Source organism: Electrona antarctica, assembly GCF_951216825.1.
Source record: "Electrona antarctica genome assembly, chromosome: 13".
NCBI classification, from domain to species: Eukaryota; Metazoa; Chordata; class Actinopteri; order Myctophiformes; family Myctophidae; genus Electrona; species Electrona antarctica.
In genome coordinates, this window is record NC_136794.1 from 24,243,461 (window position 1) to 24,268,075 (window position 24,615).

Below are 24,615 nucleotides of genomic sequence, written 5' to 3' on the forward strand. Positions count from 1 at the left end.
ACCCCCCCTTGTTTACTTCCTGTTTACATTGAGCGTAATTCCGGCTTTCACCGGATGCGCCCACTCACTACCGCCATTGGGAACTTCCGACAGAATCAGCCACAGACGGGATTAAAACACATCTTTATTGAAAACTACGGACTAATCCATTGCACAAGCACCCTGTAGCCTCTTAACATTTGGGGCAACAGGGTTAAGCACCTTATATTTTGCATTATGTTCAGAATTTTACGGGCTCAGCTGGTGTCTCTGCAGTGTCCACAGGGGAAAGAGCACAAGACTTATAGATATTAAAATGTGAAAATCGATAAAATACATCGACGAGAGTCTTAATCTAAGGCTAGTCTGCTCTATTTCCATCTAGGAGTGCCCATGGGTTGTGATATGAGCTGGCACTCCCATGTGACAAGTATGTGTGCAAAAATACACCAGCGCCTTCATTTTCTCCGGAGGCTCAGACTTTTTGGTGTAAGTAGAAACATAATGCTGATCTTCTATAGAGCTAGTATAGAGTCAATTCTAAGGTATGGTATCACCAGTTGGTTTGGAAACCTAACTGTAAAGTACAAATCTGAGATCCTTAGATTAGCCAAAATGAAGATCATGGGTATGTCTACACCTTCGATCACCCCCCAGGTCATCTTTGAGCAGGCCACCATTGGACAAGTTAAGACATTTGTGTCTGACCCCTCCCATGTACTATACCCTAAGTATCGGCTAATGCCATCAGGTAGGAGGTACGAGGTCCATGCGTGCAAATATAATAGGTACAAGCATTCCTTTGTCCCTCTGTCAATCACACTCCTTAACAGAGTCCTTGCAGAGAGCAGACAGGGTAGGGGTCGAAGGTTTTGAGGTGATGTTCTTCCCCTTTTTTGCACTAGGTATGTTGATGTGTGGTACTTAAATGTTGTACGGGTAACTGTGTGCCTTTGTTGTCTTGTATTGTGTGTTGAATTGTATTGTATCTGTATCTGTATGCTGCAGGGCGGGCACAATGTGCACATTGTTTGCACAATGTGCAAAATGTGCAATGTGCAAAAGGTTCCCCCTTTTTTCCCTCACTGTATATGTTTATTTTCCCTTTTTTACCTCCATTATGATGAATTCCTGTTCTGTTCTTTGTCTATATAGAAGTGTCTATTTGTACGTCTCTAAATGTTTTGATGAATTGAACATGGTGGACCCTCTTGTAAACAAGTGTAATGCTTAATTGGGTCGTCCACTCACAGTTAACAGCCTTTGTATTGAGTTTGTGCTTGAAATGTACTGTAATTCTGCAAACTGTTAATAAATATTTCAATCAATCAATCAATCAATCAGCTACTATAAGTAGTAATGACAGGAGATATTCACCGGGGGGAGCCACTGGACTGGTTTAAGTTGACCGCGGCATACTGCACATCCCCTTCATCCCTCTGCATCTGATCATTGGAATGTTGAGGCACTTCCTGGTTCTTAAAGCGAGAGAAGTGCACGGTGGAGTAGTTGACATCGTCCTGTGGCCCTCGGGTTTGTGTCTGCTCTGCAGAGGAAGGCCCTGTGGGTGTGGCTGAGATGTTGCCACGATCGGGGGCAGGCACTCTCTGGTGGACATCAGAGCCATAGAGTAAGACAGAGTTAACTTACGACAACTACATTCACTTCATGGGGCCAGTGCCGCCAGTCCAATGGCGGCTCCATGGGATCGCCCGAGTACATGAACCACGTGACCGGGCTGTTTTCTGCCCCCTCAATATCGCAACTCTGTCTATACTCTATGGCTCTGGTGGACATCAAAGACAGACAAGATAATGAAATCTACTTAGTTATCTTACACAGGACACAGCATACCCGCATCTCTATCTCTCTCTTTCACTCTCTCACTGTCACACACACACACACACACACACACACACACACACACACACACACACACTGTCATCCTCACCTGTCCCGTTTGTATAGGGTCACGAGGCACTGAGCCTCGACGAGGCTCGGTGACAGACATCAGATATTTCCTCATCCTGAATTGTATCGGTGAAAAAATTAACCATTGCACCAGATGTTAATAAGCACATTGTATATTGGCTGGACATTTAAATGAGATGTCTTTGTATTATGTGTAACCTGATTCCCAGGTAGATGAGCAGAAACAGGAAGAGGCAGGATACGGCGATGACTGCAGCCACAATTATACTGGCCCTCGATGTCCCTTTATCTGGAGGTATGAGGTAGCCATATGAAATATGTAAATACAGATGTTAATTAGCTTGGCATTGTCCAGTCAATACAAAAATGGGATATGCTAAAAGCAATTGTTTGAGGGTGTTAACCTGTTTCCTTAGCCTGTTAACAATTGAAAAACTCTTACTTGTTACAGTGATGAGTTGGATAGTAGAGTAACAAGTCCCTTCTTCATTTGTGGCTGCACAATAGTACTCTCCACCGTCCTCAAGGCTAATATTCATGACATAGTTCTGTCCCAAAGACTTTTGTGATGTAGAACCTTTCTTGTACCAGACGTATTTGTTCACTGGTGGGTTGGCGTCACTGCTGCAGGTCAGAGTCACTGAACTGCCCTCCTCTATTTCACCAGAGGGGCTCACTGACACCAAGGGGGTCTTTGGACAGTCTAATATGATGACACGTTTTTTTCAGTAGTAAAGTTGATATTTAAAACCGTAACCGAAATACATGATGCCTACAAACATACACTATATGTATACATACATGCTTATATGAATGCAATAGGTAATAATAGCATCTACTGTAGTAGAGCATATTAATACTAAAAGGAAAATAAACATTCCTTGTAGATGGGATGGGTGTCAGAAGGCTGTTTTTCCTTTTTTTCTTTTTCATATGAGTTCCCTTTATGTTTTGTTGTATAACCATGTATGATGATGTCCGGGAGAAACCAATGTGTTGTTTAATGCTGTGCCCTTGAACGTCCCCCTACCTAGTTGGTATGACATATATGTTCATAGACATATAGAACAAATACATCCTTCTGTGCACATGCCTATGTATAATTCTGAATAATATCAATTATTATTGATGATATTATTGAAATTTAGTTTTATAGAAGAGTAAAGTAAAAGGTCTGCACACAGTTTAAACTTAGTATGTACTGTATACTCACATCTCATTTCTGGACTTCTGTAACTCTCTCGGTCTTTGACAGCACAGGAGTAGTTTCCTGCATGCTGACTGAACAACACTGGGTATAGAGTCACATAGTTATGTTTGTTCTGCTCTAGGAATTGATTGTTCTGGTACCAGATGTAGATGATGGGGCTGAAGCCACTCAAAGGACAGCTGGTTGTACAGGACAGTGTCACTCTCTGTCCCTCTGTTACCGTGGTAGCAGGACTCACTGTCACTGTCAGAGCTGATGGGTAAATGTTATGACATCATCTACCATGAAGACCATGATAACAAGTAGTTTCTTTAATCAATTAACTGTTTTGTCAGGTTGAATAAGAAACATAGCGAGAGAAATTTACAACTTTTTTAACATTGTTTTTTTTTTGTAATACTTACCAGTTATATGTAATATGACTCCAGGATCGCCAGCATATTTTCCATCTATTATCCTATTTGTTTCAAATCTGAATTTGTATTCTGCAGAATCTTGGTTCGTCAGGTTTTTGAGTATCAGTTTATGGTGTTTTGTTGTGGTGTCATCATACTCAAAACGGTCCCTATAGTTTGCGTCAGAAGCAATGTCTTCAGGACCATTTATCCATTCAATGTACCAGAATGCCTTAGTCACCTCCTGAACATCACTGGGATATGAGTAATCACTGGATATTTCCACTGAAGTATTTGTCAGGGCACAGATTTCCCTGTTGATATAATTCACCCTCCAGCACTCTCCATCCGTATTAACACCTGAAGTAGAGAGTACAGGCAGAGTTACATCTAAATGCATTTAAGAATATGACTTAATATCATACTGTTTGATAATGCTTTGAACTGAAACATCAGTTCAAATGATCATAATAATATCAGATATTATGATGAATATTCTACATCTAGAACAGTTCACCCAAAATATATAGTAAAGTATAGCTTGATGCAAATTCGATTCATACTCACACACTGCAGGTGAGCGGAAATTATCATGGCCAGTTACAGCACAGGAGAAACTGTCATCAGAGGGAGATAAGTTCTGACCGGATTGAATTTTTAACTTATTATTCTTATACAAACTGTATGTTGGTTTCAGAATAATATTGTATTTCAGAGTACAGTTATCAACACATGTCAGTATTACTCTTCTTCCATCTGTTGCATGAGTCACATGTACCTGTACCTGTAGGTCTGGATTGATAGAATGTGATAGAAGCATTAATATTACATTGATTATTTATGATTACTATATTAATAAATTACTGACACAGTACTACTGTACCTGCAACCCTGAGGCTAATTCCACTGGACGGATTCAATTCTGAATGGTCATTATCACCTAAGCACAAGTATGTATTTACATCACCCTCCTTCACAGCATGGATTGTCAGAGTGGAGCTGCTTTCTTCAGATCCATTATAAACCAAACGATTTGTATCTCCTGAGACGTCCTGCAGATTGTCATATTGTTGCTTTTGGTCATTCCAGTTTGCAGTAAACCATTTCTTGCTTGAAACGGGTGTGATGGAACAGTTCAGATCCACCGCTGACCCCTTAAAGGCACAGATGGTTGTTTCCCCAAGAGCTACTGAAACGGAACGGTAGAAATGCACCACACTGGACTTTACAAATGGGCACAACAGAACCACAATACAGAATGGAAAACGGCACAGTAGAAATATGAAGTTGTTTACTTTTCTCTTAATTTCAATATAATTTTTTAATTGATTTATTTATTTAGCTAATGCTTCAACAGAATAAGTTATGAAGCATGGGACAGGATGTCATTTGTTTAAAAGGCAGGTGGCTTGCACACATCCAGTTCCTGGCTGGTGCCGGACCGAGGCAAGTACAGTGAAAAGAAGAAGAGAGTCCGCACACAGGATTGCTCCAATGGTGTTCTTTTATTGAAACACCATAGTTAACACAACGTTTCAACCGCAGGCGGCCTTCATCAGGCTGCGGTCGAAACGTTGTGTCTTAACTATGGTGTTTCAATAAAAGAACACCATTGGAGCAATCGTGTGTGCGGACTCTCTTCTTCTTTTCACAGGATGTAATTTGCTCATTTCTGCTTGGAATCTCATTCATTCAATCATTGATTCATTCATTTACATACATTTTCTGTTTATCACAATTTTGACATTTATACATTTCAGAAAGGGTTACAACAGACAAAGATTGCTTAGGGTGCGTTCACAATGAATGCGGATTTCTATAAAAAAAAAAAAGCACTCAGTTGAAATTGAAAAGCATTGGCAGAATCTGCCCATATACTGTAGGTAGGATTAAAGTTCGGTGAGACTGCACCGGTGCACCCTTAAAAAGCCAAAATGACTTTATTGCTTTATTATTCTTCAAACCTTCAATGGCCAGTGTTTTCTGCACCAAGTCAAATTCCTTGTATGCGAATGAACATAAACATTCTTATTCTGATGATTTGTCAAGCAAGGATTGAGAATCACTTCATACCTGAGAGATGCAGCAGCAAAGACACAAACACAGACCCAGCGCCTGCCATCCACATGGTGGTCGATCTGGCCCTTCTGCTTCTCACTAGAAAGATGACCAATAATGTATTCCCACTAAAACATCAAACAAACAAACAACAACAATGCATTGCGGCTACTTACTTTATTTTAAATTCTTGATGTGTAGAAGTGGTTTCACCAGCAAGCTGGCAGGATTCTGTGTGGGTGTTATTTGACACAGACCTTTTGTAACTGACATCCTTCCTCTTTGTATAGCCCACACTTTTTTGACTTTCAAAATGACCTGCTCAACAAGATCTACCCACCAAAAAAATATATATATCATTGTTGAAAATAGTTTAAATATGTACCCGAGAGGGCTTTGGAACAGCGGAGCTGGCATTAGATATACTGTAAGACAAATGCACTTGGAATGGGAAATAGAGGGGGTGAAATGGAATAGGTAGGGTTTTTTGTATTTAATTTGTAATGCTACCGAAGTCTTTGTGTACAGCAACACTCTTGAAAACAAAATATTGCATTGTGGGTTGAGCTGACAGGCCCGTTTTGATGTCAATCAATAAGTCACCTTAATTCAAGTGGCAGATGCCAAAAATAGTTTTTTTTATATTTAAATTAAATATTCTTTAGGGCCATGTCATGTGTTCTACCTGCACAGCCTTTGTGATCTACTGGTAGATCGCGATCTACCTTTTGGGCAGCCCTGCCCTAGAACAGGGGTTCTCAACGTTTTTGGCCGGGAACCCCCGGAAATGCTTTGGCAATGTGTCGGGACCCCCGCCCCGCCCCCTCCCGACCCCCAATATAAATTGACTGCTACAATAACCTTAACCCATTTTGGGCGGGAACCCCTTTTGGTGTTTTAAGCATTATGTTATAATTTAGCTATTTTAGAAAAATCGTGAAAATAAAATGTAAAAAAAAATAATTTGGCGACCCCCCCCCCCCCCCCCCCCCCCCCCCCCCCGAGGGGTCGCGACCCACGGGTTGAGAACCCCTGACCTAGAAGGTGCTCGCGCACCACAAGATAGATGAATGCTTTGGTACTTCCTATGCAATGCATCCCATCCCACTGTTTCTCAACCAATCCATGGTCCATGGCATAATTAGGTGCATGTGCAGGTCACTGGTCCTGGTCCATGGGATTTAACAAAAAGTCTAAAGAGCAGAGAGGCTCGACGCGTCACGTCCATGGTGTAATAAAGGAACCAAATAAACCCTTAAGTTTTGGAGCATCTTCCAGTGCACACTGGAGTCGTTTTTTTTTTTTTTTCAATTTAAGTTTTATTGAATTTTAATCAAACATACATGACAATGAAACGACTGACAATTGACAATACATACAACCGAAAACAAAACAAGACAATATACGAACAATACACACAAGGGGAGATGTCTGCCTCTCTTCTCGATCGATGATCATTCATAATACATAAGTACCTCAAACAGGTGCATATACAGGTTAAACAGGTCTAACTGAAACTATACAAAATCAGGTCTTATGGTAGAAACATGAGCAATCCATCTAAACCAGTTATCTGTGAAGACTTCAACTTGACCTCTGAAGCTGAATGTAATTCTCTCCATAATAAATATACTATAGATTAAATCAATCCATTCATTTATAGTTGGTATTACATTTGTAAGCCACTTTTTTGTTAAGGCTTTTTTGGATGCCACCAGCAATACCCTCAATAGATACTGATCCTGCTTTACAAATTGAAGTCCCTCCAGATCTGCAAGATACATGGTTTTAAAATCAAAAGGAATGTCAACCCCAAAAACTGCTTCCAGGACACTGTGGACACTTCTCCAAAATGGAACCACAGAAGGGCAACTCCAGAACACATGAAAATGATTTGCCAATGTCTCCCCACAGAGTCTCCAACAGTCCGACTGATACGTGTAATGTCTTTTCTGGGCTGGAGTGCAAAAGAAACGACTCACATTTTTCCAGCTGAATTCTCCATGTGGGGGAACTACTCATTTTCCACTGATGTTTACATATTCTTTCCCATTCTTCTGCTGATATAGTAAGGTTGCCCTCTGCTTCCCATTACTGGAGTCGTTTTTATGTGCAATGGTGTATTAATTTGTATTTAGGGTTTCTTCCTGGAGGCTGAACCCTTGACCGTCAAACGGGCCAATGAAATAAACAGTAATATATTGATGTCAGCCCCTCCCCTAACCCCCCTTTGGCCCTAAGCAGACCTTAGCGGAGGAGAGCGTTTCCGGGAATCTGTCCGTCGCGTCAGTCAGCCGCGGGGGTGGAGCTTCTTTTCCATCCACCAGCCGTCTAAAAACTCGGAAATGACATAAAACGCAGCTTCTTCTGTCCGCGGCTGTGCGCTAAGGTCTGCTTACAATCACTGACTATCATACAACTACAGCTGTGGGTGCGGCTTCAGTTCAGGTGGATCACCACCCATCACCACCCACCAGGCAAACCAGGCATACTTAATGAACTGGTGGGCGTGTCCACATAAAAGCATGATTTTAACAAATACTGTACACTTTTTGGAAAAAGTTCTTCCTCCTTATATATTATAATAATACCTGATGATCATGTGAAAAGAATCGTGGCACTCCATCTTTAAGGTGTAATCACCTTGGTTGTCAGGTCTTGCTGGTAACTTGTTAATTCAGGTTAGATGGAAAGAGGAAGCACATTTGCAGTCACAGCTGATATTGATAGCACAATACATGATGTATCAACATTGTGTGTGAGAAACAGGAACTGAAATTGCCTTGTTCTGATCAAACATTTTTGACACACTCATTCATTTCCCCTTCCACAGAGTTATGGGTGTGTACCTCATATATTGTGTCTGGGTAGTTCAGTCTCAGTCAGTAGAGCTCTAGTCTCGCCTTTGGAACACAAGGTCATGAGTTTGATCCCGGCCAGGGGCCAGGGCCGGATTTATCACTGGGCTAGGGTGGGCTGCACCCCGGGAGCCCCCGTTGGCCCTATTTTGTAAATGATTGCAATCCAATACAAGTGAGATTTGTGTTTAGTTATTGTATATTTATTTTGTTTTATTAGGGTGATTTTGCCGCTCCCCAGAAAACCTTTTTTGGCCAAAACAAACGCCCGCGGGGGTCAAAAAATTACTCTAGCCGAGGGGCCTCAACTCCTATAAATCCGGCACTTATCCCGGGCACTGCCAACTCAGTGTATAAGTAGCACAGCTTGGGTCACGAGTGTGGCAAGTCTCCCATGGGTCTGGCACATTGTAACGGGGACAGACACCCGTGTTATTGGCTGATACCGACAATAAGCCTCTCCCGACCTACTTACACATGTGACTGAAGGTATAGCCTCGAAATTGGTTCCAGTTGATAAGCTTGAACACATGCGTCTGCGTGTAATAGTCCCATAATAAGATTTATAAATATTATATAAATACTTTTGAAAAGTTGCACATACTAACTTAAGTAGTACTAGTAGGCTGAACATTTTAATAAAGGGCATTGGAGCTGGATTTAAAATTCTCAGTGTTGATGCAGAGTCTCTCAGATTCTCTGGAGGTTTGTCCCCGTTGTGTGTGTCATCAGAACTAAATGCTGCCTCATTGTTCCCGTGCAGTGCTTCACCCCACTGGGACCAGTAAGTAGATCAGTCCTACTGTATGAAAACGAAGACTTATTTTTAGTGTAGTTTATTTTGACCATCTTCAACAGTATATCCACAACATCACATACAGCAACATAATCAAACTTGTAACCTACAGTTGGGTGCCACCGATATTGTCCCTTATCATTTGACCCATTTAGGCCTGACCTCAAAATTTAAAAAAATCTTTCTAAATCCTCCAGTTTTCTGAAATAAATATTTTCACGATTTTTCAAAAATAGCAGACCTACAAGCTTGTAGATCTGCTATTTTTCAATAGCTAAATTATAACATAATGTTTAAAACACCAAAAGGGGTTTTGCGCAGATCACGCAAACCTCAGCAAAAAGAAAAGGACAATATCGATGGCCTCCAACTGTAGTTTAATAATGTAACTGTAACAGAACGGAGACTTCTTGAGGGTTCATAATGTAAAAGCCAGTCACTACTCACTAATAGGCCTACCTATAGAACAAAGCAGACAATAACATGATTATAATGGTATGTCTATGCTGCCATCTGCTGGACAAGTCGAACCTCTGCTGCTTACGGAAATTATGGATATACAATGAAGAGATACAGTAGGCTATCTGTAAATTAATGAAAGCTATATAATTACATATAGGACAATATTGTTAAATAATGCCAATATAAGTGGGTTTAACCAAACTAGGACAAACAATACATCATAAGAAAAAGATAATCACATACCCAAACCTTTATTTTCCCTGAGTGAGGGGAGTGATAAAAAGGGTCCTTGCTCTGTTAGGTCTGCTTCTGTATCTTCCCTATATAGTTTATATGACTGCTGACCAATCAGTACAAGCTACAGCCCTACCTTCTTTAGGGTTTATTCTGCACCAGACCAGACCAGACCGGTCAGTCAGTTCAGCTAAAGTGCCCCCGCGCACTGCCAGTGACCGTGTTACGCATGAGGAAGTCACCGTGTCAAACATGGATGAAACTGGGCATTCAGACATGGTTATGTGGATGATGTGCAAAGAGTCTGTCACGGCTGAGGAGACACAACCAAAATCTAGAGATGAAAACAGCGACCTTCAGTGGTTCACAGAATGGCTGCATAAAGACAAGGGCTGGCAGCCAGTGTTCTCCTACTTTCTATTTTGACTGCTCCTATGTGTGCTCCTATGTGTATTGTGTCCTGTTATCTGGCTTTGTTCTGAGCTGAAATTCTGCAAACTGTTAATAAATAGCCTACTTCTCTATTATTAGGACTATTTTGTGTTTTGGAATGTCACCCACTCTTTTATACCTGTAAACTTGTCGAGTTGAACTTGCAGCAGCAACTGCTATGTTTTCCAATCGAGTGGAAAAGGGCAGGCATCGTGTGCCATATTATCCCTAGGGAAGACACAGGAGCTATCACCCCCTCAGCCTAGACAACTTAATGCTGGGAACGTCACGTGATGAATATATGTTATCATGGCATTCGATGTTGCCCTCTTCAGTTAACCATTGGCGAATCGAGAGGGCTATAAACTTGGGATAATATGACAGTGGACCAATTGTGTCACCATGTGCTTATCTGTGTCCCTGGAGTTGATCTCAGCCAACCCTCACTCTAACCGTAGCCAACACTGTTGGAAAAATCCAGTGGGACTGCACACAGATTTGGGTAATCAGTACTAATCACCAGTGCATTTCTCCTTTGACAGTACCGTAACTTAGTGTTGATGATCTAATGCTATTTCCTCATTGCTTTGTGAATAAACAAGGCTATTAGTTATGTGACAACACATTCCCACCTGGCAATACGCACTGCCCTCATTATCCAACCCTTGGGCTCTGCTGAATCTGATATGTTGCATCTGATATGAGTTTGCCGTCGGTTGGATAAACCTGGGTAATAATGAATAACCAGACGATAATCTATAAGTGTTAAGTCAAACAACATAGTATGTTTAAGATACCAGTTGTCTTGATAAGCAAAGAAAAAAGACAAATTTGATAATAGATTTTAAGCCGTATCTCCCAGTGAACCCTACCAGTAAGTGGTATGTGACTGTTCATTTTCATAAAATATTAGGTTTCAAACATTTACTGCAGTTAATACTTAAAACATATTTTTCAACGTTCCCCAGACCCAGCCTCTTTCTCTTCATACATATGCTCATCTCTCTCTCTCTCTCTCTCTCTCTCTCTCTCTCTCTCTCTCTCTCTCTCTCAGCTCTCTGTCTTGGGGTATTTCTGCTTTGCCAATGTGATGAAGTCCTCAGCACTGTCCAGAGAAACCAAACGGTCCTGAGAAAAAGGAGGAGGAGGAGAGAGAGAGGCAGAGTGTGAGGTTAGGAAGAACCTTTCTAAGAGCTAATGCATTGTGTATGTATGTGTGAGTGCAATGCATGCGTGCGTGTCTGGATCTAATCTTACAAACTGCTGGATTGATCAAATTGTGTGCACACTGCCAGTAGAAGGACCTCCTCCACTAATTACGTTTCACATAAGATTTGTACTTTATAGTATATACTTTAGGGAGCCCTGAGGGACTCCGCTCAACATATGGTTGAAGTGGGCTAATGAATGCATTAATTGTGGGTCATGTGTTGTGTACCATAACGTAGAGGTATCTGTCCGAGGTTCCTGTCCCAGAAGGGAACAGAGAGGTTTGATCCAGTAGCCGCTGTATCAACTGACTGGCTCTGTTCAGGTGCTCCCAGTCCATAGCCAGCAAGTTCTGCTTGTTCACTGACAGCAGGGCCTCCACCTCACACTGGTAGCCTACAGAGAGAGATGGGGGGGGGGGGGGGGTAGAGAGAGAGAGGGACATTTTTACCGCTCGGGGGATAAATTGAATCTTGACCATCAGGTCAAAATTCATCCTGTGTGTAGGTTAATTATATTGTATTAACATACTCTACCATACAGATTGGACAAAGGTATGTACATCTTATTCATTGAAAAAGCTTACATATAGTGAGGCATTAAAGTAGTCTATCATTATACATTGGGTTTTGTTTAAATCTCATTCCTAAAGTAGCCTTGAGATGGACCCCACCAGGAAAGAGGAAACAAAGGGAGGGCAAAAACAACCTGGCAAAGAACTGTGACCTCTGAACTGAAGATGGCAAACCTAACATGGGGTGAGGAGGCACAGCATGCTGCACAGGATAGGACCAGATGGAAGCAGATAGTCACACTTCCACTGGGAACGAAGAGGACTAAGGAGGTAGCCTAATGCAAAAACCTGTGTTCAAAATGGAACGGACCAAGTTGCAGTAGAATTAAGGAGGTAGCCTAATGCAAAAACCTGTGTTCAAAATGGAACGGACCAAGTTGCAGTAGAATTTTCTTCCATCGCGTGCTGACCTCTCGCCTGGCATAACGCAGAGTGTGTATGTCATAGTTCAGCTTCTCCCATTCCTATACGCACGCACGCACGCACGCACGCACGCACGCGCGCACGCACGCACACACACACACACACACACACACACACACACACACACACACAATGTCAAAGAACAAAAATATATTTTTAGGGGACATCACATTGAAAGTCAAAACAGATCAAGATATATGCAAGTCACTCAATTAAGTTAAATCAGCTGTGTGCCTTTTGCCAAACGTTGCATAACCTCATTGTATCTTCTAGGATTCTTTGATTCCCCATCATTTAATTAAACAAGATTTAAATCCCAGTAGTGGGTGTGGTGCGTTGTGGCGATGACAACTATTTTCTTTTGAATCTTGCCACACCCAATGGGCCCAGAATTCAGCTCTCGGCTAGATTGTGTGACAGCTTTAGCCAGTGTAAATCATATGTTAATTAATAGTTTCATAGATTATAGTTGTACTTAGGGGTGCAAAAGCTAATCAAAATAATCAACTGAATGTATATTAAAAAACTCTTTTAATAGAATTATTGATGTTCAAAAATTGAAAATATACAGGCTCACAACACGGCACATTGCTGAGTCTGTGATATCAGTCAATCAGGTGTTGTAGTGTATCTGAACTGTTGGGGATGTTTCGGTGAACGGCTCACATTCCTGATCTCTTTGCATGGCTGGCCTACATGTCAAACCAGGAAATTCATTTAATAGCCACAATGTCCTCACTGTGTCCTGTGAGTGGCACGCACACAAAGAGTCCCTTTACCTCACTCACACTGCTCTCAGGCACTGGCGCTAGAATCACATGATAACCTCGTCAGCAGAAGCACTTTCACGGTGTCTCACCACCAGTGTGTCCAGACCAAAAGGTGGGTCAGAAGAGCTCCTGACAGTGTCGCTGGCAAAGATTAACACAAACTACTTTCAACCTGGTTTCCCTGTTTTCGGCATGTCATTATGTAGTGGGTGAACATTTAATCCATTCCAAGACCTGAGGCCAATTCTACAAATGCCTTCTAAATCAGTATTGTTCTCAAATTTTCAGCCTAGAACCCCCAAAAGTATTTGGCTGCGGACCCACATCTGAAAATGTCTTGTGCCAGGCGGACCCACACCCCTCCCCCCCCCCGTCCAGAAACAGCAAACATAAATACAACGATCAAATACCAAATGGGTACAAAAAAATCACACCCGTGTGAACTGAGTGGTGCGAGGTCTTATATAGCCTGATCAGCTGTGGTCTGACGTAATGTCCATAGCAACCATAGCAACCATGCTAATTTTTTTGGTACGAACACGGGTACACGGGTACAAAGCCAGTTGTTGGAGTGGTTTACACCACTCAAAAATAAGATGACACAAAAGACACAAAAAACACAAAGACATATCTGATATGGCAAATAATGTTAGTCAATAGTTAATAGTACTGCCACCAGCAATCGTGGCTTCGGAAGGGAGGTGCATTCCGGCCCTGTCCACTCCAATCCCCATTAGGGGGACGGAGCACGCGGTCTGATGATCTGATCACTGCTTCGCTCCCCTTCCCCTTAGGGAAATGTAAAATCTTCAACATATGAGATAAACGTAGACCAGACTCTTGTCAAATTTCTCCTGTGAACCGTGGACATTATATCTAATTCTCTCCAGCTTTAACATATACAGGACTTCTTGAATCCACTGGGCCGCAGAGGGAGGTTTTTCTGCCTTCCAGTTTTTTAGTATGAGCCTTAAGTTCGGGCCAGCAATGAGGAGAAAGCAATAGCACTCCTTAGTTGCCCCGAAAGGCCTATACCTCTCTTGGGACCACCCCCAGGATAGCAGTATAAGGATTAGGGTGGGTAAGCAGAGGGTGTGGGTAAGTTGGAAAATTCTCCATAATGAAACTACGAATCTGTAGATAAGATATCTAAAAGTGGTGATTTCTTGGGATGTTGTATTCCTGAGTCACTGAGCCAAAGGATTTGAATGCCTCGCTCCCAGTTTTAATGGTTTAAATGAAATAAAAAACATAATTGCATGTCTACAGTACAAGCTCACACCATGTCGCATGTGACACGTTATGATCTTGACGATTTTTTTAAATTGTTTGGCAGTGCATTTTTGTGAACCACTTGATTTACAGATTGTACGGCAAATGTGCAAGGTAAATGCTGCTAAGCGTGTAACTTCACATTTTGTGATCTCGTGTGTACCAGAATAACATTGAAGTAACAGCATTTCCTGTTCACATCATGTTTGTGATTTAGATTTAGAACACCCACAGCTATGCTGACATCAGCTAGCATACACTGCCTGCAAGCATCACTTGTGGAAAGTGTATTTAAGTAAAATGTTGACGTACTTTTACAGTACTTTACTTGACTTGATTTTTAATACTTTGTAGATTTAGATTATTATTACAAAACATAAATTACCAAGCCCTATTTTATTCTTTGCCCATTTGAAAATAGGTTGCTGCCAGTCTTTATAGCCCTCAGTTTGGAGTGCCGACGTAATTGACAAAGCTTGCACCAAACAGCACCGTACTGAAACCAGAAACATGTAAGTAGTGTAACCAATCAAGCATGCCGGATGTGAAAATAATGTGTTAGGTGATTTTGTTATTTTATTGACCTTTATTTATTCAGGTAAGACAATTGAGAGCATCTCTCTTTTACAAGGATGCCCAGCATGATCACAAAAACAAATCACACCATTTTACACAAGGTGAAATATAGTGGACATTATGATGCTTACACACTGTGGTTGACCAGACAGTGGCCTTGTGGTTAGAGTGTCCGCCCTGAAACTGGGAGGTCGGGGGTTCGATCCCCGGCCGGGTCATACCAAAGACTGTAAAAATGGGACCCAATGCCTCCCTGCTTGGCACTCAGCATCAAAGGGTTGGATTGGGGGGTCAAATCTACTAATCAAATGATTCCCGAGTGGGGCACGGCTGCAGCTCACCGCTCCTTGGCTGCGGCTCACTGCTCCAAGAGATGGGTCAAATGCGCCTTATAAATAAATAAAACAATGTTGTTCTCTACAAGTGACAAGTGAAGGCCAGCCCAGTTTTTCATATAAAATACAATGATGAGTATAAAATGTATCACCGGTAATGAAGAGTAAGGCACTGTGATAGATTGCATCGAGAGGCTTCAATCCGGATAATGACGTGTGCATTTATAGAACATCTCCGTAATAAAAGACAGACAAAACTATAGCTTGAACAATGTTTTTTCTGTAAGAGAAAGAGATACAAGCCTTATTTATAGAAAGGAAACCAATTTTTCCCATTAGTTTCTTTTTTAGATGTTCCACATGTATTTTAAAAGAAGCTTCACATCTAGCCAGATGCCCAGTCATTTATAGGAGGTGACAAACTCAATGTGTTCCCCTTTTGGAGGTCTGAATACGTATGAGGGGGTTAATGTTTGGGGACCTTGTAAAAAGTACTCACAAGCAGTGAAATCCCCCCCACTCAGATTTGCACCAACAGTGTGCAGGTTTGCGCTCAGATCTGCACTCTATTGAGCACACCTTTCTAGTTATAAATTAAATTAGTCAAGACTCAAGAGTCACAAGGAACTCAAACTAATGTGATTAGAGAGGCAAACGGTGGAGCATGTTGATCCATAATACAGTGAAATCGTGGAGGAGGAGAATGTGCTTTATTGATTATATTGGTAAATTCATTGTCCATGTGAATGGCTTTTCTTTGTTGAATTTCTTTGTGTTTAAAGGTGGTGCAAGTGATATTTTTTGGTTTAAACAAAATAAATAAATACAAAATTAAATAAAAGCTCTGTATTCTGAAAGTAGGCCTAATCATTGCTATAGAGTGTTTGTTCACTAATAGGGGTCTACATTGCCATACAATACATGCTGAAGAAGGCTCGAGGCCGAAACGTGTCTGTGTGTGCCCGTACCTTATTATTAAAAAACTGAGTTCTGGCTATTCTCTGTTTTATAGACGCCTTAACAGACGACGTCACACTGATAAGCAACAGCATGCGCGTGCATAACGGCAGCAGAAGAACACCACCTCTCATAATATGCAATGGAAAAGTTCTAACTGCACTCACATGTAAAAAATGCCCCATCAAACTTTCAGATGCTGTTTTTATCCCAGTGTGGAGGAAGAATGATTAGGATTTTTATTGTGATCTCTCGCCCTTGAAATATATAATCCATTGGTTTCTGTTGTGTTTGAACAATAATAGCAATTCAAAACAGTTGTCCTCAAAACCACACCTCCAGTCGCTGTCATAAGAACGGGAGGTGTGCTGGTGCGCTCATGATCACAATAGAGGGTATGCGCGTGACATCATCATCAAACCCGGAAGTTGTGCAGGAATGCCTACTGAGTGGCAAAAAAGTACTTTCTGGCCTTGACAGCCCATGCATCCAAACAGAAAAGTCCTATCTGATTGCATTAAACAACATTAAACAATGTTAAACTCACTTTGCCTGTTGCTTTGCCACTCGATTTGCCACTCGATGTGCCATTCACTTTAAGCATGCGCATACCCTCTATAGAGTGTCGCAGTCCTGCCCCCTACCATGGACCAGGAAATGATTCTCCGTTAATTTTCCTCATAGACATTTCAGAAAGTATTTATTTAAAGACGTTTACGCCGCGGACAAAGCCAACTCGAGTCGTGACAAATCATGACAACAAACACAATTTTTTGGGCCGAACAAATAATTAGAAAGAAGAAAAAAACGGCAGGTTACAACACTTTTTGTTGTTTTTCTTCTTTGAAATTATTTGTTTGGTCCAAAATATTGTTTGTGTTGTCATGAGTTGTCACGACTCGAGTTGGCTTTGTCTGCGGCGTAACCGTCTTTAAATAAATACTTTTTGAAATGTCTATGGGAAAAATGCATTGGGATTAATTTCCTGGTCCATGGTAGGGGGCGGGACTGCGACGCTCTATACAGAGCCTGTTTGTCCATGGCTGCATGCGCACCTGCAGCCCATCAAAAAAAGTTGTTTTTTCTTTTCACACTAAACTCAAGCGTTTAGGTTCTAAACACTTATTTGTAACACTTTTTAAACGTCACAGTGTTTAGTTTATAAACAGAAGAGCATGTTTAAATGCCATGATTGCAGGCTATAGTCCTGTCCGCCTCGGCAGGTTCTGTCTCACTCACACTCTCTCCAACAGACATCCTCAGCCACGCTCCAAAAGTGGCATCACCTGTCACTCATTAGTAGTCTAATCACTCTGTGAGGAGTGCATAGGCTATAGTTCCTTTTCTCCACAACAGACTTTTTCGCTTCTAAACCCCTTGTTGCTTTTCCCTGTGATGGTCACGCAGCAATAAGGTGAAACAGAACACAAAGATGAGTAGCCTATTTATTTTTTAACACGCAGCACCCCTCTCTCTCTCTCTCTCTCTCTCTCTCTCTCTCTCTCACTCCCTCTCGTGCGCAATGTCTGTGACTGTGAGACTGTGACACAGACGCGGTCAATAATATATAGCATAAATAATAGGCCAAATATAACACTTTCCCTCTATCTGTGACTGTGATCAGCTCCTCACACACATACCTGGCAGGTTAAGCACCCAGATTAGCATTTCAATGCCTGATCTGCATGTGTACAAGGGACAGGCAACGCGGTCCACCCCCCACCACCCCCCGCCCCGGACAGTGAGGAAAAAAGACGTGTTAAGGTGCCAGACTTCGATGGTTAGATCGGCACACAGTCAATGCAAGACGAGAATTGCGCGAATGGGCGCGACCTGATGCGGCACAAACGGGACGAACCGAGGCGAATATATATTCAGGTCCAATTCCTCATGGGGGCCGAGATCCCTGGTCCAATTCCTCATGGGGGCCCTGGCCCCCCGGCCCCCACAGACTCTACGTCACTGCACCCAAGTATCGAGCTGCTGTTTGAGTTCAAATTTTGCCTGCTCATTTCTTGTTTATCCAGTGTCCTGTGTGAGTTGTCTTTCCTGGTTGGATAAAATTGGTATCCATCGTGAAAATGCATTTTATCTTTAAAGAGCTGGAAGTACAGGGGTACCTCTAGTGAACAAACACTATAGGAATGATTAATATCAGACAATAGATGTAGTGTGTGTGACTGTGTGTGTGTGTGTGTGTGTGTGTGTGTGTGTGGACATACTTAATTTGTTTTGCCCTACATACCATAGATACATACCGTACCATACACACATGCACTCTGTGTGCGCCAGTCTCTCTCCTACCTCTGTGTCTTTGTCAGCCTGGTCCCTCATGCAGATAAAGGCCTGTAATTCCCCATCTGATTCTTCCCCGTTGCTTCGGCTGGCCGGGCTGCGCCATGAGCCAGAAGTGCTGCGCCGGCTCCCCTGGCCATCACGGGGGTTCCTTCTGGTGGGCTCCGGCCCAAAAAGGCACTCTGGTTCGCTGTCACTCGACTCCGTGGGTTCTTGTGTCGGCGGTCGGGGAGCTCTGGTTGTCTGCCTGCTACAGTAGGAATCAGGGGGAAATGGAGTGATGAACAAGTGTGAGAGGGAGGACATTTGAGAGGAGCTCAGCTTATCCTATTCTATGGTCCATTCTATTCTATTGTAAAAGCATACGTTGGTCCGACGTACTAACAGTCCGACACATGCGTGGCTGGTTAAGACTCACCTGTGGCTCCGACATGCGTTGCCGGTTAAAACTCACCTTCCCTGTGAGGTTAGGGTTAGGTTAGGGTTTGGGGTAGGGTGTCAGACTAATGCCTGTCGGACTGTTAGTACGTCAGACCAAACACATGCACAGTGATGCACAGTATTAAGCCCAATGTATACTCTGTCGTATGACAGTTTTGCGCACGTACAGTACAATAGCAGATCTAAAAGCTGAGCTTGTAGATGAACTATTTTTGGTTTAACCATCGTAGGGTGAAGTATAAATCTGACTTTTACATGGCATAAACTTGAGTCATCTGCAGTCATAGTAGGCCTTATATGCACAGCTCAATACCTATTTCTTCACTCTAGCTTGTATTGATTTTTAATTCTATGTGTTGTTATTCATGTCCTCACTGATTTGCCTTATTCACTGCCTTTTTTCTATTATTTTAATGTTTTATGCTTTTGCTTATATTTTTTCTTTAATGCTCTGTAAAGCATTGGAGCCTTGGAGCTGCATTTCATGTTATGAAAGGTGCTATACAAACAGTTTACTATTATTACTATTACTATTACTATTATTATTATTATTAAGAAAGTTTCTCTGGAATGGTCTCACCGCAAAATAGCATCCTTTTCCTCCCTGTTGTGTCGGCGATCACGGCAACAACAGATGGTATACACAGCACCCATTGGCCCTTCTCCTGACGCCCTATCAACAACTGTTGTCGCTCAATCATGTGAAAAGCCAACCGCACACACACACGTCTTCCACCACAATACTGAACATAGCGTGGTCATGCAGGAATCCCATTATATCTTTGAGGTTATCCCACGGAAAACGTTTCCACACCAGAAACAGACCCAGAGACAACTTAGTAACTTGTTCTGTGGCGAGTCCCCCTCTCTCTCTCTCTCTCTCTCTCTCTCGCCCTGTCCTGCCCTGAGCAAGACGAGACAGTTAATTACATTATCCACGTGAGTCTGTGGATGGGGCGACAGCAGTATAGCCACAACAACAACACACACATAGAGGCACACACGCACGCACGCACGCACGCACGCACGCACGCACGCACACACACACACACACAGGATGAATGCCACATTGATTCCGCAGCTCTTGATGATGCAAAATGTATCGGGTAAAATAATATACATGTTAAGTATAAAAAAGGACACATCAGGATGTGTGTTAATACCTTTCACTAACATATTGTGATAAGGTTTATTCTGGTTTCCTTATGCCAGAATGCTACAGTCACATTATGCAAAACTAGAAAAGGCACTCCTCAGAGAGCAGATCTCCACCAGGGATGTGTCAATCGTGCGGTGCGGCAGGGGGGCTCACTCAACATATTGTCCCTCAATGTCAGTCATAGCCAGTCGGATTGGAATATGAAACATTTGAATGTGTTCATCACATGTCTCAAAGAGCAAAAATGGAGGAAAAGGAAATGGAGAAATAGGATGTTGAATTTTCTAAGACCCAAGATAGTTACTGTGTAGGCGTAGGTGTAAAGCGGCCTGCTATAGTGCCACCATGAGACTGATTTGAAACATTTGAGATGGAGGTTCTTCCTTGGCCTAGTGTGCCTGCAAGGTTTCACATGCCTATCAAATGGGCCCAGCAGTGTCTGAGATGAGTTGCACACGACAGACAAACACAGACATGGATGAAAACATAATCTCCACCTGATCTGGGTAAGGTTTTTGTTTGCTTTTTTTGTAAAAGGGAAAGCAAAAATAAGCTATGGCTTCAGCCTATACCTTTTTGGTCAGAATCAGAAATGTGGTTATTTTCTTTGCATACATTTGTTTGTATGTTTTGACTATGATACCACAAATTGACTGACTGAAATAAACTAAACTAAGGTTAGGAGTCAGTTCAGGTCAGATTCAAGGACATAAGAAATAAACAAACTTAATTTTATGATATTGCGATATCACACCGTTGCCCTGGAATGCTTTGATTCTCCCGTTTAAAGCACCTGTCAAATTAGTTTATCGTATTAATAGCTGATCATATTTAAGAGATACAAGATATCTGAGAGACATGCTGATAAGTTGCTGCATTGAAAACAATACCCTGTGCGTGCGTGCGTGCGTGCGTGCGTGCGTGCGTGCGAGAGAGTTATAGAGAGAGCGAGAGAGATGGGGAGAGAGAGAGAGAGAGAGAGAGGGAGAGATGGGGAGAGAGACAGAGAGAGAGAGAGAGAGAGAGAGAGAGGGAGGACGGAGGGAGGGAGGGATAAAAGGAGAGCCAATAATGATTTAGGTGTCTAGTTGGTAAAGTAACAGTGAGGAAGAGGGAATGAAGGAAATCACATTTAATCAGCGATGGCTGGCATTGGTGCTGCTGCTTTTAAATGTACATTTAGGGACCTCTAATAGGTGAGTTGTTAAGCCCTGGTTAAGGTACCGGTATATGTTTTACTGTAGCATAATAATAAATATAAAAACTCCATGCAGACGTTGATGGTAACTATAGACAGTCTACTCTACAGTGTAGTTACATCATCTGTATAGTTGATTTTTAAACATTTAACAAGAGCATGGATGTTTATTTGTTATTTATATTAGTAATAGTAATACTTGGACTGTATATATTTTGTGCAAAAATGAGAGAGATTGTCTGCTATCATCGATGCTTTTGGTTATTTTTGTTTCTCCCACTTTGCCTATGAGATTGTGCTGCTGTAGAGCCCTATATCTATCATAATAGTTATTATACAGTATTTAGTGATATTGATACGTCCATGCCAATTGTATGTTTCCTGTAATGTTCCTTTACCACATGTATCTGAAAATAGCAGATCTACAAGCTCGCAATACTGTACATCGTGTTGTGAAACTTGTGACACACAGGCCTCATGCAGCAATGTTCTCTTGTACTTTTGTCTTAACTGTATGTTAAGAGAGAAAGTTGAATTTCCAGAGCACTGCCACTAAAAAACCCACAATTAAATGGCAAAACATTAACATTTGTGATGCCGTAAATGTTGTTAAGCCTAGTTTATGCTCCATTGTACAATTTGTCACGTGGCACATCTGCAATATTGTGATTTATTCATTGAATACTTTATTAATAGTTTGGCATGGGGGGTCAGATCAACATATGGAATGAATTCTGTACTGACCATATATGGAGCGTGTCTTGAGTGTACAGGATGAAATCACAACACGTTGTCTCAAGACACTTTACATATAGAGCAGAAAACCCACAGAGATCCCACCCAGAGAGATTATTAGGAGATTAGATTAGGATATTATCGAGTATTGTATGGTTATCTAGGGTTAGATGAGGTCAGTGTCTTGATCTTCATATAGATGGCCATATATGGAGGCATGATGTCACGAGGTGTGACCTTATATGGAGGCGTAATGTCACGAGATGTGATGACTTTATATGGAGGCGTAATGTCACGAGATGTGATGACTTTATATGGAGGCGTAATGTCACGAGCCGTGACCATATATGGAGACATGATGCAGCGTGATGACTGACCACCATATATGGGGATCTAAGGGTCTCCATGATGTCACGTGATGTCACGAGGTCAGATCCATATATGGAGATCTAATGGTGCGTTCACCCGGGCAGATGAAATGATGCAATGACGCAGCTACTGTATGTGCATCATTGCGTCTTTGCAACGTCATGTCGCTGGCTTCCTTTTACAATGAATGTAGACTGCATCATTTAATCTACCCTGTGTGAACGCAACATAAGGGTCTCCATGATGTCACGAGATGTCACGAGGTGTGATGGACTGGCAAGTGGCAACCATATATGGAGGCGTGACCAACGGATGAACAGGTTTTGCAGGTTTTCATAGTAAACTGTGACCTTAGAAGACTAGTCTAAGGGAGTCGTAGGGAGTTGCACATTAAGGCATAATAGTAGAATGAATTCATAGTAGTAGTTATACATAGGCACAGGTCCCTTGAGTATCTCCAGTACAGCACTGTACTGTATCTGTGGGGCGACATACGTGTTACCGCTGGCTGTACCCTGTCCTCTACCCTGAGCCATCCCAACCTACCCCAGCATAATGAGCATGGGGGTTAGGTGAGTCCTAGGTGTAAGGTGTAGTCTAGTCTAGTCTGGTTAGTTTGTTTTGCAAGGTCTGTACTCTGTAGTTTTGAGTGCCTTTGAGGTGCTAGAGTACCCTGATGAGGTGCATGCATAATAGTCATAGTGTCAATAGTGTCCTGCAGAGTGCATTCCTACTGACCAATGAGGAGATCGTGCCCAAAAAATCGTATTCTTTGGTTGACTTTCTTGATTACTTTTGTTTCCATTTTTATCACCAGAAAGGCTGTTATCTAAAATATAACCCAGATAAGATCTCTTCTTTCCTTGTGATAAGAGTCACCCACTCTGATCGTAAAGTCTGTGGCCTATATACACTGAGGTTAATTTTGGACCCAAAAAGAATGGATTCAGTTTTACCTAGGTGTAATGATAGTTTGTTATCAGCGAGCTATGAGCAGATCTTACAGAGCTCGGAGCTACTAAAGGGCTTTTTCAGCTTGCAATTTTGGGCTTGTAGATTGGCAATGTTTGCCGCTCAATACCATCAAAGTATAAATCGGCCTTAAGAATGGGGGCACGTAACATTCATGCAATATCATCATGGTTTTATAGTAGTTATTATTGGGATCAATGGACCAATAGTGTTTTTTTAGCCCATGAATTTAATAATTCAATCTTATAACTCTAAAACATACATTTATTTAATTATATTAATAATGCATTTTCTATGTTTCTCTAATATAAAACCTATGTTTTCTAACCCTGGGCAAACACATTTTGTGGACTGCGTTTTCTTTATCTAATCAAGAGAACAATTTAGAAAACATTGCTGAATCCCAGATGAGAATACAATTAAAAAAATAAAACCCTGAATGTCCTTATATTGCTTCCTGCATGAGGCAAAGACATTTGAGGTGGAGGGAAAAAAGGAGCCAACCAAATACAGAGCCCTAGGGCACCCCAGTTAACTACAGTAAGTATATAGGGTTTAAGTGGTTAAATGGAAGCCCTTCTCTCAATTCGAGATAAGCTTTAGTGAGCACTGAGCAGCCCACTGACGGTATGAGATATATTACGTGCAGTGACAATATAATGGCATACTGTTTGTATTTTCAGTGTAGAGGACAGACCAGGGTCAACCAAGAATTATGACTACACAAAGTACCACCACATGGACGAGGTGAGAGATTAGCAGCTTTACTGTCTAAGCCCTCAAAATACAGTAAATCTTGTGCTACAATGCTGCAACAAGCAGAGGTATACGGTTGAAGGTGAGCAAATGTCAAAGTGGTGCAAGATGCAGGGATAAATTCTGAGCAAATCTCAAAAGTCACAAAGTGCAGAGGCAGGACTTGAGCATAATCGGCAAGTGCTGTAGGTAACACTATGTCTGGGAGTGCTCTGCAT

At 41.9% G+C, this 24,615-nt stretch overlaps 3 protein-coding genes across 9 annotated transcripts in view; 1 reads left to right on the forward strand and 2 right to left on the reverse strand.

The window, feature by feature from the left end:
• The window catches only part of LOC306935153 (uncharacterized protein), a 4,315-nt gene extending 474 nt beyond the window's left edge, over window positions 1-3,841 (reverse strand). Inside the window, exons 1-6 of the mRNA XM_079518057.1 lie at window positions 3,526-3,841; window positions 3,125-3,373; window positions 2,354-2,614; window positions 2,110-2,200; window positions 1,931-2,006; window positions 1,357-1,586 (exon numbers count right to left, since the gene is read on the reverse strand). Of these exons, the coding sequence (XP_079374183.1) occupies window positions 1,357-1,586; window positions 1,931-2,006; window positions 2,110-2,200; window positions 2,354-2,614; window positions 3,125-3,131 (665 nt within the window). The 5' untranslated portion in view covers window positions 3,132-3,373; window positions 3,526-3,841. The remainder of the gene's footprint in view (window positions 1-1,356; window positions 1,587-1,930; window positions 2,007-2,109; window positions 2,201-2,353; window positions 2,615-3,124; window positions 3,374-3,525) is intronic.
• The window catches only part of LOC306935152 (carboxypeptidase O-like), a 32,263-nt gene that overhangs the window by 885 nt on the left and 6,763 nt on the right, over window positions 1-24,615 (forward strand). The window contains exons 2-5 of one of the 7 annotated variants that reach the window (XM_079518050.1): window positions 2,121-2,206; window positions 11,411-11,527; window positions 15,026-15,116; window positions 24,325-24,388. In XM_079518050.1, the coding sequence (XP_079374176.1) occupies window positions 24,380-24,388 (9 nt within the window). In that variant the 5' untranslated portion in view covers window positions 2,121-2,206; window positions 11,411-11,527; window positions 15,026-15,116; window positions 24,325-24,379. Of the gene's footprint in view, window positions 1-2,118; window positions 2,214-11,410; window positions 11,528-15,025; window positions 15,117-24,324; window positions 24,389-24,615 lie in introns of those variants that run through there. The other 6 variants (XM_079518051.1, XM_079518054.1, XM_079518052.1 and 3 more) reach the window with 6 other exon arrangements.
• On the reverse strand, window positions 11,357-20,017 carry LOC306935154 (melanoregulin). The gene is made up of 5 exons (XM_079518058.1): window positions 19,789-20,017; window positions 18,777-19,017; window positions 12,513-12,603; window positions 11,795-11,961; window positions 11,357-11,484 (listed from the first exon to the last, which is right to left on the reverse strand). The coding sequence occupies exons 1-5, from the start codon at window positions 19,860-19,862 to the stop codon at window positions 11,407-11,409; spliced, it is 651 nt and encodes a 216-aa protein (XP_079374184.1). The 5' UTR covers window positions 19,863-20,017; the 3' UTR covers window positions 11,357-11,406.

Excerpts from the sequence above, each read along its gene's own strand:
- LOC306935154 (XM_079518058.1), bottom strand. The coding sequence starts at position 19,862 with ATGGGTGCTGTGTATACCATCTGTTGTTGCCGTGATCGCCGACACAAC. Across the intron at positions 19,018-19,788 it reads GAAAAGGATGCTATTTTGCG|CAGGCAGACAACCAGAGCTC; the intron begins GTGAGACCATTC and ends TTCCTACTGTAG. Across the intron at positions 12,604-18,776 it reads AGGCTGACAAAGACACAGAG|GAATGGGAGAAGCTGAACTA; the intron begins GTAGGAGAGAGA and ends GCGTGCGTATAG.